A 15275-nucleotide genomic window follows, 5' to 3' on the forward strand; every position below is an offset into this window, starting at 1 on the left:
TGAAAAGTGTCAACCCTTCACTGACCAACTGGGATCTTGGTGTCATTTCTGCCCATTGTCTCACTTGTCACTCACCTAGACTGGTCCGACTGTGGATTGCTCCCTCCAGTATCCATGGTGGTTCTCCTTGCTCCAACTTGAAGATTGAATTTGGTTTGGTAGCTAGGTACCCTGAAATGGGAAATCACTGAACACTTGGCACCAAATATTCATGTTTGGGGAAGCTATCGAAACTGGAGAAAGTTGTATTTCAGGAACATTATTTGTATTTTGGTAAGTAAAAACCTGTTATTCTGGAGGAGAATAAGTCTATGACCTACAAGGCTCAGTCTAAATACTAAATATTTATGGGGTCCTTCAGATTTCACCAAATTAAAGAGAAAAAAATAATTGATAGAGCCCACAGTGAGTGACCCCATGATGCTGTCCTTACCTACTGACACCAGGTTGTTGTAGTTCTCCAACATCACGTCCTTGTACAGGTCCTTCTGAGAGGGGTCCAATAACTGCCACTCCTCCCAGGTGAAGCCCACAGCCACATCCTCAAATGATAAGGATCCCTGTAATAATACATTGCAACGGAATCTGAGGTGGATATCAATAGATGATGAGGAAAAGATGGACAGGAACATGTTCTGATCATTTGCCCCATGATAAATTGTGCACACTGATACTATTTCACATACCATAGGACCAAGAATTCTACTGGTTAGTTTTTCCTAGCCTAAAAAAAAGACTGCGACAGTATTTGTGCATATGTAAGACGATGTGCAATAAGAATGTTCATTATTTCATTGTTTATCACACTGACAAACTATCAATAACCTAAATTTCCATTAAAAGCAGACAGAGCAAAAATACATGTCAATGCTATGAAATTCACAAATTAAAATCAATGAAGTTATGCATATATACTAACTCTAAGGCATTCTCTTAAATGAAAAAAATCAAGCCCCCGAACAGTATATATTATGATCCAAGATACGAAAAAAATACTTAATAACATGTACAACAGTATATGTACAAATACATGTGTGTATACAGAAGTTTATATGAGTATACAAATAAATGTAGACATAGTCTACCACAGGTAAATTCACAGAATGGGACTGAATGGAGACCCAAACCATTCATATTTGTTACCTTTGGATTGGTAGTTGGGTGGGAAAGAATAAGGCATATTCTCTTTTTCTACAAATATTTCTAGTTGCTTAAATCTCTTCCATGCAAATGTATCATTTGAGTCATTTAAAATATGAAAATCAAAACAAGAGTGCTCGTCTGTGACTTCATTTTTTGAACCTGGTTAAGAAGGAACAAAGGGAGCACTGTCATATCTGTACGCCAAGCTTTTATGAAAGAATGGAATTTGTTGCTATCTCTACCAAAACAATAACAAAAATTTGGTCGGGAGAATTCTTCTTCAAGCAGCCCATTCATTCTATTGGATAATTCCAGCTTTATTCCTGGATAAAGTCAGACTACCAGAAGGCCCTATTGTCAAGCCAAACTATTATTGAGTAATTTTTTCCAATTAAGTTTTGCTTTGGTATAACTTACTTAGCTAACACTGAGGAATTCTTAAGACCCAAAAGCAATAAAATATTTACGTCCCTTGAAGAACTTGTCTTCTCCTCAGAGACACTGCAAATCGTGTAACTTTTCATGTCATTATGACTGCCAGGAAGAGTACCCACAAGTTCATAGCTAAGGCAGCTCACAGAGTCTTATGAAGTCACTTATCTATGTTAACAGCTTTCTAAGAATCCTACAGCTCATTCAATCAAGCTGTCTTGTATAAACTTCCACAAATCCATTAGGGAACAAGGGCAAAATAGGTCAAACAAACCTCACCTGGGCTTTGGTCATTTTCTTCTGTTCTTAAGAAAAGATTAGTAACTTTAGAGAGTGTTCTGTCTTCTCTGGACCTCTGCGGAAGCTGTGCTCAGATATCTCAGTTCAGACTGTTACCAGAAACAACGATCTCCCAAGCCAGGAAACTCTTGGTTCTTTTGTCACTTAAAATGTCTTGTTCTTGTAGATTCTGTGGATTCAAAAGCAAATTCGATTATAATACATACACCTGGGTCCACACTCTTGGTCTCTCCTACCATGCAGACTCACTCTAACATAAGGCCCCGCGTTTCATCTTGTCTCCTTGTATAACACCCTGGGGCTTTTACATCACGGGGCAGTGTCCACAGGGAGATATGGAATAAGCGAATAAACAAGAGGAATGTCTTTTTTTACGTAAAGTCAGAAGACCATGGATGTGAAAGGGGGGATAAGAAACCAAAATCAAGTCATGCTCTTGTTCACTGACAAGATCAAACATAGATTAACTTTAGGAAAGGCAACATATGATTATATACTATTTTTAGGTAATACATATATTTAAAAGTCCAAAAATAAGCATGAACATAATGTAAAATTTCAGGATAGTGGTTACTTCTGGTAAGAAAGAGGAAGGAATGGAGTTAGGACTTTAGTTATAGCTCTAACACTTTATTTCTTTCCAAAAGAAAAGCGAAATGATGTAAAGCAAAAAAAAAGCCCTATGAGGGGAAGGAATAATCAGGATTTTGTAAAAAAAAGATGTAAAGCAAAACAAAAATGAAATAATAACCTTATATAAACACTGTACATTAGTGTTATGTGGCAGAACATTACTGAAGAATATTCGCTCACTATGTACTGTACGTTTTCAAAATAAGTATCACCTCTGACCCAACGTTTTCTTTTTGGTAATTTATACAAAGGAAAAATGAGAAAGTAAGCAAAAACAAACATAAAGATACTATTCAGGTCTGCTGATAGAGAATTGAATGAGGAATTATAACCCATCTAATGGAATACTATGTAATTATTTAATAGTGTAATCCATATTTACTGAAATAAAAAAATGTGCATATATATACCAAAGCATAATATATAGCCAGTGAAAAAAGCACATTACTTTTTAAAAATTTATGTAAAGAATTTATGACTACATATGTGTAATATAACCACACATTTCTACAAAAGTAAAGGAACACATCTGTATCCGTGTATACATGTATCACAAATACACACAGACACACTCACAACAGGAAATATAAATTCGTAATTATTATGGCTGAACATTCGATTGGAAAGTGAATTTTAGCCTTTAATAAGCATACAATTTTTAAAGTTAAAACAATTAAAATAAGAATTTAAAAATAAAGTTATTAAAAAAAGAGAGGATGAAATAAAATTAAGGATGGTGCCAAAAGATTATAACCCACAGCCTTATATGCTTTCGGAAAGAACAAATAAAGGAAGAAAGAGCACAGGTCATTTGTCCATAGGATGTTCTGCCTTCTGGATTTGCCCGATTGCTTCTCATAGTATACTTGAACTTGTTCTTACCCACCTCCCTCCACTCCCAGTTTTTCTTGTAAACTGGGTAGTTGAACTTAAGAGGTTTGATTGGCTTCTTGTTCAATTTTTATGGCAAGAACCCTTCGAATGGTGCTGTGCACTTCTTATTGCAACATATTAAGAGGCACTAGGCTGTGAAAAATGGTGTCAGATCTCCTTGTCTAACTTCACAAGGAGGGAGGAGAAACATCAGCATCAGCAGCCAAGGCTGACTGCTATCAGGTGGAGGTAAGACACACCTTTACCCTCCAACCTTTCTACCAATTCTGAGACCAGCTGTCCCTCCCACGGCACTCTCTACTTCTCTACTGGGTTCAATAGTTCGTTGCAATGGCCACACAGAACTCACAGACAACAGTCATGACTATGGGATTTGTCTGTTACCTACAGCTGCTATAAGAGAAATACCACAAGCAAATGGCTTCAACAAAGAGTCATAGTCTAATAGGCTAGAAGTCCAAGCTCTAGAGGAAAGCTTTCTAACTCTGTCAGCCCTGGAGGAAGGTCCTTGTCATCAATCTTCCCCTGGACTAGGAGCTTCTCAGCACAGGAACCCCAGGTCCAAAGGATGCACTCTGCTCCCAGTGCTACATCCTTAGTGGTATGAGAGCCCCATATCTCTTTGCTGCTTCTCTCTTTTATATCGCAAAAGAGACTGACTTAAAACACTATCTAATCTTGTACATTGAGTCCTGCCTCATCAACATAACTGCCGCTAATCTCATTTTATTAACATCACAGAGACAGGATTTACAACACGAGGGAAAATCACATCAGATGACAAAATGGTGGACAATCACACAACACTGGGAATCATGGACTAGCCAAGTTGACAGGCATTTTGGGGGACACAATTCAAGCCATGCCAGGGTTTATTAGGGAAGTGACAGATTACAGTTCAGGATCAGGAACAACTCAGGATACAGTTCCTCAATCAGGACAGGCTCTTTTCAGCCATGTCCGCAGGCAGGCCTCTTGGCTCCTTGGCCTGGCCTCTGCCCTGCTCAGGCAAGTGTTACAAAGCTCTTTAGCTCCACCAGTATATGCCCGGAGGCACCCCACTCCACCAGTAAGCCTCCAGCCCAGAGACATTCAGCTCTATTACTCTGTGGGTTGGCATGTCCACTGTAGCCACCTCGCTCCGTGGGCCTGGAAGTTCACCACACCATCTCTCCCAGGACTCCTGGTTCTGTTGCTGCTGTTTATCTGCCACTGCTTCTCACTGTCTGCGGTGCAATGGATCATTTTTGCGTGGCGTTTCTCACTATGGTCTTGTAACCCCCACCAAAGTGATTGGGTAGGACAATGCAAAGAGGGTAATTGTGGCCCCCCAAGGGGATTGGTTAGTTTTGCCATCCTGCTGGGCTTGAAATGAGCCACCCCAGAGGCGGGAAACAGAGGATTCTATCACCACCAGGAAAGAAGTGCCAGGAGCAGAGGGCGTGGCATTTGAACCCGGAATCCCTGCACTGAGAAACTCCTGGAACCAGAAGACAGAGAGACAGCTCGAGAAGCAGCGGCAGAGAAACGACAGCAGGAGATGGAATGATGGGCTTCTTCGACCATGAAGCAAGAACGCTGTGTGTCTTCAGGCAGGATGCTTGCTGGACAAGTAGGGTGCCTCCAGGCACTTAGTGGAGCTAGGTTTGCCCACCCACAGAGCTACAGCTAAGCACCTTTGGGCAGAAGCTTACTGGTGGAGTGGGGCACCTCTGGGCCCTTATCAGCAGACCTACAAGGGCTTTGTTTAACACTTGCCTGAGCAGGGCAGAGGCTTAGGGCCAGAGAGAGGTGTGCCTGTAAGCACAGCTGAAAACAGGCTGTCCTGATGAAAGAACTGTACCCTGAGCATTCTTGAACCTGACTTGTAACCTGTTACTTCCCTAACAGAAACCCTGGTGCTGTAGTGGTTAAGAGCTATGGCTGCTAACCAAAAGGTCACCAGTTCAAACCCACCAGGCATTCCTTGGAAACTCTGTGGGGCAGTTCTACTCTGTCCTACAGGGTCGATATGAATCGGCATTGACTCAACGGCAAAGGTTACTTCCCTGATAAACCCCATAATCGTATTATCTGTGAGTTCTGAGTGGCCATTGCAATGAATTATTGAACCCATCAGAGAAGTGGACAGTGCCATGGGAGGGACGGTTTGTGTCAGAACTGGTAAAGACAGCAGAAGAGTGGAGGCGTGCCTAACCTCTACCTCCTAAGAATCAGCCTTGGGCTGTTGATCTTGATTCTCCTTCCCCCTTGGGAAGTTAGAGGAGGTCAGACACCACCCCCATGCCATTTTTATACCATTTTGCGCAGTCTTCAGTGTTACAGCTCTCTCTCTGAGTCTCCTGGGTCTAGGAGATTCTCAGTGCAGGGATCCAGAGTCCCAAGATGCTCCATTCCCATCTCTTGGTAATACTGAGGTCTCCTCTTTCTCCCTCTGGGATGGGCTCAATTTAAGCCTAGTGGGATGGCAAAACTGATCAATCCCCTCATTAGGGTTCCATATGCCTTATTTGCATTATTAGCAAGCTGTCCAATCCCCTCGGTGGACCACAAGCACTTTATTTGCATAGTCCCACCCAAGCATTTGGTGGGAGTTACAAGACCATGGCAAGCAAGGCCGTAAAAAACAATCCATTGTACTGCATAGGCAAAAAAAAAAAAAAAGGGGGAAGGGAAACTGACACAATGTAAGAGATACAACAAACAAACACAATATATGCACATTATCTACATCCTGATCCAAACAATACAATGTTAAAACACTACCTTGAGAGGATCAGAAAACCTGAATACAGACTAGGGATTCAATGAAATAAAGAAAATGTTATTAATTTTGACACATTCCAAAATGACTTGTTGCAGTGCAACGGATTGATTTCTAGCCATGGTCTTGTAACTCCCATCAAATGATTGGGTGGCACTATTTGGTATAAAACCCAACCCAGTGCTGTCCAGTCGATTCTGACTCATAGCGACCCTACAGGACAGAAGAGAGCTGCCCCATAGTTTCCAAGGAGGGCCTGGCAGATTTGAACTGCCAACCCTTTGGTTAGCAGCCACAGCACTTAACCACTACACCACCAGGGTTTCCATTTGGTATAGAGACCAAAACTTTTCCAGGGATGGGAGTGAGGGGGAATAAAGGTGTCTAGTGTCTGTTAATGGTGGAGGAATAATTTGGAAAAAAGAGTGCTGATGGTTGTACAACATGATGAAGGTAATCAGTAACACTGCACTGTACATACAGAAATTACTGAACTGGCAAAACTTGTTATATTATTTTTATCACAAAAAATTATAATGACTATGTAAACACATGATCCCATCGATAAAAATGAAATATACTAAGCGTATACAGATGGTGAGAGTTATTTTGAATATTTAGGTTGGTGGGAATGTCGTTCCTTAGGTAAGAATGAACAAGAAAACAAATTTAAAATCCAACTGCACAGTAAACTTGGAGACAAATGGGCCAGAAACGCCATCCTTAAAAGTAACCATATGATAAAAAAATAACACCGACCCCCACTACTCACTTCTCCAATAGCGGACATTCCAACGCAGACACCGCACTACGCACTCTCTCCAGACCTCAGTACCGACACGTCCCAACACGAAACTCCCTGAACTCCGCCCCCCCCCGCCCACGGAAAACCTTTAACAACAAAAAAAAGCTCCCCGACATGATCCTCCAACACGGAACCACCCCCACTCCACCCCACTCGCTCCGCCCAACAGTGACCCCGACGTGCTCTGCTCGGCTTCAGAACCCGAAATCGACCTGACAGACGACCTCTGTCTGGACGGCTGGAAACGAATTCAGGAACTCCGGGATGTCCGCTATTGGAGACGTGAGCGAGGGAGTCGGTGTTGGTTACTTCCCTCTGGGCCCTCCACCCCGCGGCCGCACCTCCGTGGCTGACTGAACACACAGAAGCTTTGCGGATGGTTGTCTGGAAGAGCCACCTGGCGTCTTTCCAGAAAGAAACTCGGAATCTGGCAGTCGAGCCTCCCTTTATGACGCAATATACGCGCGCCCGCTCGCGGAAACGTGCCGGGAGATGCCATTTTCCAACCAACTGCCGTACGGAGGGCTACGTTGTGCTTCTCACGTCTTAGGCGGAAGGCACAGGACCTTGAGAAGTAATTGAAAACGACATGTTTTGCCCCATTTCAAGGCCAACTCAACCACTGAGCCTTCAGTTTACAGAATCTGCTGTGGTCGCTAACAAACTGTGTAGCTTCTCAGACACTGAAGCCTAACACAGTCTCTCTGGAGGTTGGGCCAAGACTATCGTGGACAATCAAGGATGTTTAGCCTAACAAAAGCGGAGAGACGTCAAGAAAGCGGGGCCATCTTAGGGGAAGTTCAGGTCCGTATAAAGAGAACCCCAGCAACTCTTGGAGGGAACCAGCTGGCATCCTGGGAATCCTTCTGGCTGGAGGGGGCTTTTTGGAGGAAGCTACATTTCTGGGGAAGCCGTCAGTCATAGAATGGGCAAAACAGCGGATGAAACAGCTCTTGTTTGGGGGGTGGGGAAGCATAAGGATGGGGGAAAGGGATAAATAGGGGACTGCAACAAGGGCAGAGCCAACGCAGAGGCCTGGCCTTCCCGTCCATGTGCGCAGAGTCAAAGGCGGGAGTAACTTTTCCTCCACAGAGGTGGGAAATGCTTGGAATCAAAAGCTCACAGAAGGGGAAATGCTTCAGTTTAATATTGAGGCCTGATTGATTCACAGAACTGGTGAGTAGCCCAAGCCATACCGTCTCCCATAATTAAAGAGCAAAGCTCAGGATTTACACCACTTACCCAAGACATTTGAAAACACTCTTCAGCCTTCCAGCTAATGGGATTGATCATTCGTTCATTCATGTAACAAATGTTTATAAAATGCCTACTATGAGTCAAGAGCTGTTCTGTGCACTGAGTTACAAGAGCTATAAACACAGACCAAAAACGCCCTGCTGCTTGGAGCTTTAAATTGTATTTGGGGAGATTTCAAGTTGATGACTGGATTTCTTCCTCACAGCAAGATATTGTGATTTCCACCTACAATGAGACAACAGAGGTCAAAAAGGGTCCTTCATGGGATAACTCCTACTCATTCCTCCAAATCCAACTTATGTTATGACTGCCCACCCAATAAATGGTCCAATTTAGTAGAAATCGAAGAAATGCAGAATATTAAAATACCACGTTGGTCAATACTGTCAGATTAAAACTAACAATCCCCTGTTTGTCATGTGTGTGGGAAAGGATTCATTTGCATACACTTCTGACAGGTGTATAAGCAATACAATCTAGAAGACAATGTGTGCTAAAATGCAATACAAGAAACCACATTCTTTATGAGAAATATTTATTAATGAGATAAACAGGCCAGTGTGCAAAGACACGTCTTAGGGTTCTCTAGAGACACAGAACCTATGAAATATATATGTAATATTATATGTATATGTATACATATAGTCAGGAAACCCTGGTGGCATAGTGGTTAAGTGCTAGGGCTGCTAACCAGAGAGTTGGCAGCTCAAATCCGCCAGGTGCTCTTTGGAAACTCTACAGGGCAGTTCTACTCTGTCTTATAGGGTCGCTGTGAGTCGAAATCGACTCCACGGCACTGAGATTGGTTTTTGGTTTATACACATAGTCTATATACATCTGTATCTATGTATCCAGGAGCCCTGGTGGGACAGTGGTTAAGTGTTCGGCTGCTAACCGAAAGGTTGGCTGTTTGAACCCACCCAGTGGCTTCTCAGGAGAAAAGACTTGGTGATATGCTCCCGTAAAAATTATAGCCTCGGAAACTCTATGGGGTAGTTCTCTTCTGTCATATAGGGCCGATATGAGTCAGAATTGACTCACTAGCAAACAACATCTATCTATCTAGAGAGAGAGACTGAGAGTTGCAGGAACTGTCTCATGAAATGATGGTGGGGCGGGGGGGCGGCGCTGACAAGTCCAAAAACTGTAGGTCACGCAACAGACTGGAGATTCCTGCAAGCTAGTGTTCAAAAATCATACGTCAGGCAATGGGAAGAGTGAAAAATAATTCTACAAAAATACCTACTTATAATCTGGAGGCAGAACACACCTTAGGGAAGCTCCATTTTTGCTCTTAAACTCTTCAGTTAATTGAATGAGGCCCACTCACATCATGGAGGGTAACCTGCTTTACTTAAGGCCAACTGATTTAATCACATGTAACTTTACCATAAAAGCAACTACAGTTTGGCCAAACTAGGCACCATAACCTAGCCAGGTTGACACACAAAATGAACCACCACAACATATGAATGAGGGTACCTCAATGCCCAGAAACAAGAAAATATTTAACTCAGTGAAGGTAACGAAAGAACAGAAATCAGATTTTTTTTCACCTTTAAAAATTTTTTTTATTTTGAAATAATTATAGACTCGATTCACTGGAAGTTGCAAAAATAGTAGAGGTCCCACGTTCCCTTCACCCAGCTTTCCCCAAAGATAACACCTTGCCTAACAATGGTACAATATCAAAGCCAGGAAACTGACACTGGTATGACCCACAGTACTTAACTAAGGTGTCACCAGTTTTACATGTAATCATTCGTGCATTTATGTGTATAAAGTTATATGAAATTTTATCACATGCATAGCCCTGTAAACTAAAACCATTCTATCGCCACAAAGATCCCTCCTTCTACCCCTTTAGTAATATCCATCTTCCTCCTTAACCCCCTTTTTATCTCTGCAAATCACTATAAACTATTGTCCATCTGTATAGTTCAGTCATTTCAAGTTGTTGAGTACATCTAAATTTTTCAGTGCAGCTATAAAAGAAATATCACAAGTGAGTGGTTTTAACGAACAGAAATTTATTTCACATTTTAGCAGGCTAGAAGTCTGATTTCAGGGCACCAGCTCGAGGGGAGGTCTCTGTCAGCTCTGGAGAACATCCTTGTTTCAACTTCTTTAGAAGGCCATCCTTGTTGTTCCAGGGCGTGTAGGCCAGTCTGCCTACATCATTTTCAAATAGTGTGGGTCTTCTCCCCTGTGTCTGCTTTATTCTGTTTCTAATTTGTCCTTTCACATATCAAAAGTGATTTACTTAAGACACACTCTACGCTGATACAGCCTCAATTACATAACGAAAACCCTAATGGCATTGCATACACAGATATAGGGCTTAGAATTTACAACACAAATTTTTGGTGTCACAGCCTTAAAAACCCTATGGGACAGTACTACTATGTACACATGGGGTCACCATGAATCAGAATAGACTCAGCAGCAACCAACAAAAACAAAATTTTCATTTCTTTGGGATAAATGGTCAAGAGTACCATAATGCAAGTATATATTTAGTTTAATGGCCGAACTGGCTTTCGCCCTCGATCCCTTCAAGCCTTCAACCCACCACCTCTGCTCAGATGGTATCAGAGAAGACTGAAAGGGCAACCAGGACTTTCATCCCACCCAGCAATAACATGGTCCCCCAACAGTGTCAGAAGAGGACATGTGAGGATCTTGGACTTCTACACTCATCCAGAAATAATGAAATGGCTCTCCCTCTCCCTCCTGGGGTGGTGTCAGAGGATGCTGAACAGGAAATCGGAACTTTTACTATCATTCACAGTAAGGTGGTCTCCTTCCCCATCCCCACCCTGTGTCACTGGATGCCATGTGGGAACAGCAACTAGGAACCCTTCCCCATGACAGCAAAGGTGGTATCAAAAGAGGCCAAGTGCCAAGATTGAAATCTCACAACTGCCTAGCTTTCCACTCCCACGTCGAAGAAAATCAAAGGGGAAACCTAGACTTCACCTGTACCTGGCTGTATTGAGACTATGCCCTCCTTACCTCACCAGCACTGCCTAAGAAGATTTAAATAAGATCCATACTCTAGTAACACAATATCCAAAATGTCAAGGATACAAAAGACATAACTTGTCAAAACCAGACATAAAAAAAAATTTAATGAGAAAAGACAATCAACAGATGCCAACACAGAGATACAAAAGATGTTAAAATTATCTCACAAGAATTTTAAGGTAGCCATAAAAAGAAAAAATGCTTCAAAGAGCATTTATGAACATACCTGAAAAAGAAAAACAGGAAGTCTCAACAAAGGAATCAAACATACCATGATCCAAATGGAAATCTTAATACTGAAAAATACAATAACCAAAAAAAAAAAAAAAAAAAACTCAATGGATGAGCACAGTCACAAAATGTAAAGAGCAAAGAACCAGTATCTTAAAGTTATAACAATAAAAATTACTCAATCTGAAGAACAGAGAGAAAATAGAATGAAAAATTTACACAGAATCTCACAGACCTGTAGGTCTAAAACAAATCATGTAACATTCACGTCATTGGAGTCCAGAAGAAGAGAAAGATGGTGACGCTAAAAAAGTACTTGTAGAAATGAAGGCTGATAATTTCCTAAATTTGGCAGAAGACATAAGCATACAGTCCGAGTAGTTATGAAAACCCAAACAGGATATATCAAAGGAATTCATGACAAATTTTCTTCTGAAAACTACAGAAAAGTTTTGAAAGCAGTGAGAAATCTCTGAAATTTAACGAAGTTATTGTGATATGCAGAAAAATAAAACCAAACCCATAGCCATCAAGTCGATTTCAACTCATAGCATCCCTATAGGACAGAGTAGAACTGCCTGATAATGTTTCCAAGGCTGTAAATCTTTATGGAAGCAGACTGCCACATCTTTCCCCCTCAGAGCTGGTGGGTTTGAACCACTGACCTTTTGGTTAGCGGTAGACTGCTTTAACCACTGTCACCAGAGCTCCCTGGGCGGAATGACCTCCCTAAAATGGTCATATCTTAATCCCCAGAACATGTGAATATTTTACATTATGTAGCCTAGGGGAATTAAGGTAGCAGGTGGAATGAACTATTTGGTGACTATATATTTCTTAAATTTCATAGGCTAACATATGCAGAGGAATTATGCCTCAAGATGAACCCACACCCAGAAGTTCAACCTTACCTAATATAAATGATTTCAAAGAGATCTGAGGACTTTTGAACTGTTAAGATTTAGATGAGATTTTGAACTCTGAGTTGATGGGGTAATGCAGTTGAGACTTCTGGGAATGTTGGAATACGGTGAATATATTTTACATGCGAAATGACTATGCATCACTGGTGGCCACAAGATTGACTACAGTAGACCAAATGGTGGCCTCCCCAAAATGGCCATGTCCTATACCCCAGACACTGTATGTTCTATTACACAGCAAAGGAGACTTTAAATAGCAGATGAAGATGGTTAATAAAATGATCTTAAAATAGGGAGATTATCCTAGATTATCCCAGTGGAGCCCAATGTAATCCTAATAGTCCTTAATGAGGAAGAGGGAAGCAGAAGAATCAGTGTCACAGTGATGAAAGGCTTGACCAGCCATTGCTGACTTTCAAGATGAAAGGGAACCATTAGCCAATGAATGTGGGCAGACTCTAGAAGCTGTAAAGGCAAGCATTCCTCTTTAGAGACTGCAAAGAAACACATCCCTACCAACACCTTGACTTTATTTAGACCATTTTAGACTTCTAAGATCCACAACTGTAAGATAATAAATTCATGTTGTTTAAAGCAACCAAATTTGTGGCAAGTTGTTATACCAGCAATAAGAAACTAATACAGTTGTATTTCCATACTCATTATATTCAGTTTTTTATTACATAACAACATTCCTGGGATCCACAAAGATTGCATTTAATAGAGAAGCCTTTCACATATTCTAAACATATAAAAATGTGACATATTAGCTATATTGTGTAAAGTGGTAGCCACTAAAGTCCTCTAATAATCACCATCAGCAGTAGGCCAAGGCAGATGCCTATGAGGTGGAGGTCAGACATAACCTCCTCTCTCTAACCTTTTCACCAATTCTAACAACAGCTGTCCCTCCCCAAGCACTCTCTACTTCTCTGCTGGGTTCAATTTGTGGTAATGGCCACAGAGAACTTACAAACCACATTCACAATTATGGGGTATGTTATAGAAGTAACAGGTTACAATTCAGGATCGGGATCAACTTGGAAGTAAGAGGCACAACTCAGGGTACATTTCTTTGATCAGGACTTTTCGTCTGTGCCTATAGGCAGGCTTCTGCCACCGGGCCCTGCTCAGGCCTGGCCTCTGCCCTGCTTAGGCAAGTGTTACAGCTCTTTAGCTCCATCAACATGTGCCTGGAGTCACCACAATCGGATAACAAGTCTCCTGTCCAAACATGCTTAGCTTTCTCGCACCATGGGTCAGCAAGCCTACTGCAACCACTTTGTGCTGTGGGCCAGAAAGCCACCACAGCAGTACCATGCCACTGCTCTCACACTGCTGCCACCTCATACTGCTGCAGTGGCCCGTGTTACAGCTCTCCAGTGTTACAGCTCTCCGGTGTTACAGCTCTCCATCTGCTGGGCCTAGGAGGTTCTTAGCACAGGGACCCTGCGTCCAAAGAATGTGCTCTGCTCCCAGCTCTTCTTCCTGATGGCAGTAAGGTCCCCCCTCAACCTGTAGGATTGACTCTTTTTAAACCTAGCGGGATGGCAAAACTGACCAATCCCCTTGATAAGCACAGATACATTATTTGCCTAGTCCCGCCAATCCCAGCAAGAGTTTTACACACATTACCACAGCCGCACCCAATCATTTTGTAGAAGTTACAAGACCATGGGCAGAAAGACCATATCAAGAGATACTCACTGCCCTGCAGATTGGTGATAGAATTTCCATCATATATTGCTTTCTGGGGTGTGGGACAAAGAACTTGATTTGGCCTTTGTCTCTGATTCCTGAAAATAGCCCTTGGAATTTTTCAAGCAATCTTTTTGTTTTCTAAAACATCCAGGCAATACCTAAATGTGTACAAATGAGGTGGAAGCCCCTAACACCACACCTGGCAAAAAACCTCAGGAAGGGTAGAGGGCATGATACAATTAATCATTCATATTCTTGATTCAGTCAATCACGTCTATGCATTGAGGCCCCAATTATGCATATGCAATATTATAAAAGGGACCTGAACATGGTATCAGTTGGTCTTCCTGATTGGTGAGAACATCCATGAGTTTCTCTGGGGACAATAAAGGCCTCCTGCCTACACTTCTACCAAACCACAACTGATGCTTCTGTTTTTATCCTTCTGGTTATGATATGTGGGTAACACTAAGTTTAGTCATTCCAAGGAATTAACAAACCCACAGGGGCCAAGGAGAGCCAGCACAGAGAATTGCATCTAAAGGACTAAGTTCTTTTACTCGTAAGGTCTCATCCAAGTCTGTGTGGTTAGTGTGCCATTTGGAGTGGCTGGTGACAAGGAAAGGAGATGTGGGAAAACAAAGCCTGGGGCCAATTCCACGTAAGAATTGGATTCATGCTAATCCATACCATGCAGCTAGCAATAAAGGTGGGGTTAACCCACCTTGCCTCTTGCTTATACAAGGCATTTCTCTTTTCTATGAATTCTTCCACATTTTACCCAAAACGTTTCCCACATTTCATGTATGAAGAGTTTTCTATCTCTCTGACACGTAATAAGGTAAAAATTTATCACTGAAAACATCACATTCTTTCCTAAGGTTTTGGACCTGTGAGAATTATATGACAGCACTTGAGACGTCATCTCCAGTCAAATGCTTCCCTATAATAGCTACGCTTCTACCCAATATGAGATCACACATTTAATAACTCTACCTTCCCAAAGAAGGATTCACCATAGCTACTGGATCCATAGTGTTCCTATCCTAAATTAGCTGACAAAAAATGTGCAGGGGATCCTTACATATCTTATACGAAGACATTGTCCATATTTCTGTTATTTGAGCTTGTTTTTTTCCCACTGACCAAGATCTGTAACATTTAA

At 41.9% G+C, this 15275-nt stretch overlaps 1 protein-coding gene across 7 annotated transcripts in view; it reads right to left on the reverse strand.

Annotated features, from left to right (window-relative positions):
• The window catches only part of LOC100668894 (zinc finger protein 84-like), a 32806-nt gene extending 25260 nt beyond the window's left edge, over positions 1-7546 (reverse strand). The window contains exons 1-5 of one of the 7 annotated variants that reach the window (XM_023543394.2): positions 7184-7546; positions 1855-2044; positions 1144-1302; positions 434-560; positions 76-171 (exon numbers count right to left, since the gene is read on the reverse strand). In XM_023543394.2, the coding sequence (XP_023399162.1) occupies positions 76-171; positions 434-467 (130 nt within the window). In that variant the 5' untranslated portion in view covers positions 468-560; positions 1144-1302; positions 1855-2044; positions 7184-7546. Of the gene's footprint in view, positions 1-75; positions 172-433; positions 561-1143; positions 1303-1854; positions 2045-5700; positions 7117-7183 lie in introns of those variants that run through there. The other 6 variants (XM_023543393.2, XM_023543391.2, XM_023543392.2 and 3 more) reach the window with 6 other exon arrangements.
• Positions 7547-15275: the final 7729 nt, after the last annotated feature.

This window comes from Loxodonta africana, chromosome 11, assembly GCF_030014295.1.
Source record: "Loxodonta africana isolate mLoxAfr1 chromosome 11, mLoxAfr1.hap2, whole genome shotgun sequence".
Classification (NCBI taxonomy): domain Eukaryota; kingdom Metazoa; phylum Chordata; class Mammalia; order Proboscidea; family Elephantidae; genus Loxodonta; species Loxodonta africana.